This window comes from Bidens hawaiensis, unplaced genomic scaffold (assembly GCF_021521415.1).
Source record: "Bidens hawaiensis isolate Kalapana, Puna unplaced genomic scaffold, B.hawaiensis_p1.1 tig00000512_1, whole genome shotgun sequence".
Lineage (NCBI taxonomy): Eukaryota > Viridiplantae > Streptophyta > Magnoliopsida > Asterales > Asteraceae > Bidens > Bidens hawaiensis.
In genome coordinates, this window is record NW_027491033.1 from 4,518,808 (window position 1) to 4,523,444 (window position 4,637).

Consider the following 4,637-nt stretch of genomic DNA (forward strand, 5'->3'; position numbering starts at 1 on the left):
TAATAAGTAGCATATTACTCCCTTCATGGATTAGGAGGCGTTAAATGAAATGTGAGTTAAAATGTTAACGAACTTTAAAATTATCTACACACATAATAGTTTAAGAATCAATTTACATTAAATAAAGAGATGTATATATGGATTAAACAATTTCCTTAGGTTGAGGTGTGCGGCAGGCCCGGCCCAAAAGAAGAGCGAGGAGGGCGACGGACACAGGCCCACTCTCCCTAGAGGTCCATAATTGTTTAAAAAAATGTTTGTATTTTATATATAGTTTTGTTTTAAAACAATATACTACAAAATAGTTCATTGGTTGAATGAAAAGACTTCTAGACTATGAAATCAAATGTTACGGGTTTAATTTCCACAAGTGGTTTTTTTTTTGTTATTTTCATTTGTGTTTTATATGAGTCATTTTAGTAACATGTTTATTATTATTATTTTTGTTTTGGTCCGTTTTGGGATTTTGAAATACAACTTTATTGGTAAAATTGTTAAATTATCTATCACATAATTGAGAACGTGATTGTAGGGGCTCGTTATTTTACTCGCCCATTGCCTCAAAATTTTAAGGGATTCTCGGAGACGGTCATGATGAGTGAAATGGGGTAAAATAGGTGATTTGGTGTTTACGCGAAGTTTAGGAATGTGAACGTATACCCCCATGGCAGAAGGTCCAGGGTATACTTAACTATCATGGTGTTAAAGCTGATTTGACACATGTTAATGAGTGGAACATCGCTCCCTTCTTGAGTGAAGTGGCGTTAAAAATAATATGAGTTAAAATGTTAACGGACTTTAATTGGTGTTTAACTATTTTCTTCACGTGAGACGGAATAAAAAGAGGTAAGAAACATGATTGTATACCGTATGACGTAAGTTTAAAACTGAACTATATAAAAAAATATATATACATCTTTTTCCCAAACAAACATAAGATTGATAGTACGCTTTTCAAGTTAAATGTCAAAATATTTTGTCCAAAGTTTCTAATAGGTGAAAGAAACAACCGACAAGCTAAACAAAAATAAAAGCGTCCGACAAAGTCACAAAAATCCAGCTCATAATTCACACAAAGATGACAATTCATTTTATGGTTTGACAGCCGTCCGTGAGAATCATTCGAAACTCATTATATGTTTTTATAAAGATAACATTTAACATGACGTCATCTAAAACGATTATGATGAATAATTGGTAAGTGAACGAGTGTATACTTTATTAGGTGAGTTTAAACGATTAAACTTTTAAATAAGATTAAATTGGGTCATGGTATAGGTTGTAGGGCTGTTCAAAAAGCTCGCGGCTCGTGGCTCGTTCGAAACTTGCTTGAAAAAAGTTCGATTCTAAATGAGCTCGACTCGACTCGGCTCGATTTCTAAACGAGACGAGCTCGAGCCAGGGTCAGCTCGGCTCGATTTCTAAACGAGCCGAGCTCGAGCCAGGGTCAGCTCGGCTCGTGGCTCGGTCTTGGCTCGACTCGTTAGCTCGGCTCGTTAGCTCGTTTAGAAAAAACCCTAAATTTTAATGTCTATATATAATAATATCATACCAAAAAATAAATAAATAAAAATTATACATATATTATGTCACTTGATACCTAAAACCTGATAAACAAATAACGAAAATAAAACAAATAAATTTATAAATTCTCTAGTTTATAAATTTTAAATAATATGTATGTTAAAATTATATTTTTTGTATTTTATATATCAAAATTTGTAAAATATAAAATAAAAAATAATAAATAAAAAAAATTAAAAAAATTAAAGGAGTCCGCTCGACAAGCTCGAGCTCGGCTCGAACTTTATATGAGCCGAGCTCGAGCTCGATTTTTCAGCTCGATAAAGAAAACGAGCCGAGCTCGAGCCAGCTCGATTAAGTTCGAGCTCGAGCTCGAGCACACTCTAGCTCGACTCGACTCGGCTCGTTTACAGCCCTAATGGGTTGTACCGGTGCATAATTTCCCTTTTAAATGGGTTACTTAATTAGGTAATTGGATTATAAAGCGGGCTATGTTGTTAAATTCGGGTTTGGAATATATAATCACCCGGCTCCCTGCCCCTCTCAAGGCCGGCTTTGGCTTAACACGCCCGTAAAGAAATCCAGATGCATCAACAAATTAACACATTAGTAAACACCTCATATAAAATGTTTATATTTATTTTAAGAAATGTGGAATTTAGTTTTTACTCAAAGATGATTACTATAATAAAAAGTTTGTAAAACATAAGTACTAATCCTATGCATTTTTATTTGTTTTATTCAGAACTTTAGAAAACTACAAAACCAATTAATTGACATGATGGTCCTAGAAACCTCTTAATTATCTAAAGGTTCTGTGAAGTAAAGAAATCTCTGGTTTAAAAAAATTAGTTGACATGATGAAGAAGTTGCGTCATCACCTTTTATTTTATACTTTCTGACGCTTAAATATATTAACAGTACGTTATGCACATTTTACCCAGATCATAATTCACGTATTTATTGTAGCCAACTTGTGCATGGAGAAAGTAGGTGAATGTCTAGTGTAACCTTAACTATAAATAATGCACATATTCACTTTTACGTACATTCATCCAACCCTCAAAATTACCATTTCAAAGTTTTAACAAAATGGCTAAAACTTTCTACTCAGTTATGGCTCTCCTTTTTGTCTTTAATCTTTTGATCTCCTTGACAATGGCAGGCCGAAACATTCCAAACACCAACGTTAAAAAACCCGATGACGACGTTAAACACCCTGAGAATTTCTTTTATTATGACCGCGGATACCTAATTCCTGGTCTTGGACGAGGTATCAAACCCAAGTCCAAGAAAGGGTTCAACCCTTTCACCTACAACCCTATTACTGGCAGCAACAATGGTTTCCCAAGAGTTTCGGTCCCTAATTTTGGCGGGTTTGGTGGTGGGAGCTACTTGCCAGGCGGTGATGATACGTTGGTTCCAAACCCTGGGGTCGAGGTTCCAAATCCAGCTGGTGGCAGTGGCAACGCCCCTGTTAACCCTGGTGTCGAGGTTCCAGAACCTGCTGGTGGCATTGGCAACACCCCTACTAACCCTGGTGTCGAGGTTCCAGATCCTGCTGGTGGCATTGGCAACGCCCCTACTAACCCTGGTGTCGAGGTTCCAGGTCCTGCTGGTGGCATTGGCAACGCCCCTACTAACCCTGGTGTCGAGGTTCCAGGTCTTGCTGGTGGCATTGGCAACGCCCCTACTAACCCTGGTGTCGAGGTTCCAGATCCTGCTGGTGGCATTGGCACTACTCCTGGTGTTGAGGTTCCGAATCCAGTTGGCGGCATTGGCGACACTCCTATCCCGACTAATCCGTGAAGAGCTATAGCTCTTTTTTCATTTGTGTCTAGTAAGAAAACGAAAATGGTTTTAAGAACATGCACGTTTGGTAATGTGGTTTGTTTAATTTGTTATTTTATTGTACAAAATAAGGGACTTGATGTAACATGTTTTTAGTTGTGTGATGTATGATATAGTTTGGTTGATTAAGGAATAATCTTTAAGTTGTACTTTGGTATGCTTCAACTAATAAAGAGAAAATTAATTTCTTCTTAATGGACACTTTTGTTGTTTTCTTTCCATGGTGAGGACAACATGGCCAACTCTAATAAAGTTGACACAAAACGGTTCATCTACACAAAGTAAAATTTTCGCTCGGTTATATAGTCCGCTTCCAAAGGGCGTGGTTGACAACATACTTAGGGTATGTTTAGTGTAGGGTAATAAAATAGACGAGGAGTGATATGGACAGGTGAATGAAATGCATCATTGTCATTCCATTTACTTGTTTGATTAACTCATGAGAATAGAATGAATCACTATTTTATGCTGTTTGGTCGCCATAAAAAAGAAAAAGAAATGAAAGAAATACAATTACAAAAATACTTTTGTCTCAAAATATACTAATTTTACAATAATAAATAAATGGTAATGGTGGTGGTGGAAACGATGGTGGTAATGGTTAAGTGGTGATATCGGTGGTGGCGATAACAGTGTTGGTTGTCAAATGGTAGTGGAAACTGAGGTGGTGATGGTCTTGTGGTAGTGCTAGCAACGACGATGGTGGTTGTGACGGTGGTGAAGGCCAGGTATGCGGTGGTGGGGATAGAATGTTGTTAATGTGTTTAGAGAGAATGAGTTTCTTGTGTAATTGGTGATTCTATTCTATTGACCAATCAAACACACATATTTTCAGTATCTTACAATGGTCGATTTAGTCTGGCGTTCATGCGTACCAAGCACTACCTTAATATACCAAACAAATAAATATCTCTGGCTAACGTTTTCCTTAAATTACGAAAGTACTAATAATCAAATATAAGAGCATCCACAACTAAAAACCGACAAATCAGCTTCACATCAGATTTCAGTTTTTACTTAAAAACCTAAGTTACTTCCATAATAACAAAGTTTTAAGAACCCTTTCAAATATTATTAAAATTACATATATAATATATATGTATATATGCATGTGAGAGGGTGGAGAAATGGGCTCACCACCCTTTGTTTGCTCTTACCTCTTGGTATGCAAAACAAACTCAGTCATACAAACTTTGCTCCCAGTCATACAAACTTTGCTCCCACAATAATGAAGTGAGCACATTCTTGTTCGTCTTTCTTGC

At 36.6% G+C, this 4,637-nt stretch overlaps 1 protein-coding gene across 1 annotated transcript; it reads left to right on the plus strand.

The window, feature by feature from the left end:
* Positions 1-2,418: 2,418 nt before the first annotated feature.
* LOC143631647 (uncharacterized) lies at positions 2,419-3,559 on the plus strand. Its single transcript, XM_077100342.1, has one exon. It carries the CDS (start codon positions 2,617-2,619, stop codon positions 3,331-3,333), a length of 717 nt encoding a protein of 238 aa, XP_076956457.1. The 5' UTR covers positions 2,419-2,616; the 3' UTR covers positions 3,334-3,559.
* Positions 3,560-4,637: the final 1,078 nt, after the last annotated feature.

Excerpts from the sequence above, each read along its gene's own strand:
- LOC143631647 (XM_077100342.1), top strand. The coding sequence starts at position 2,617 with ATGGCTAAAACTTTCTACTCAGTTATGGCTCTCCTTTTTGTCTTTAAT.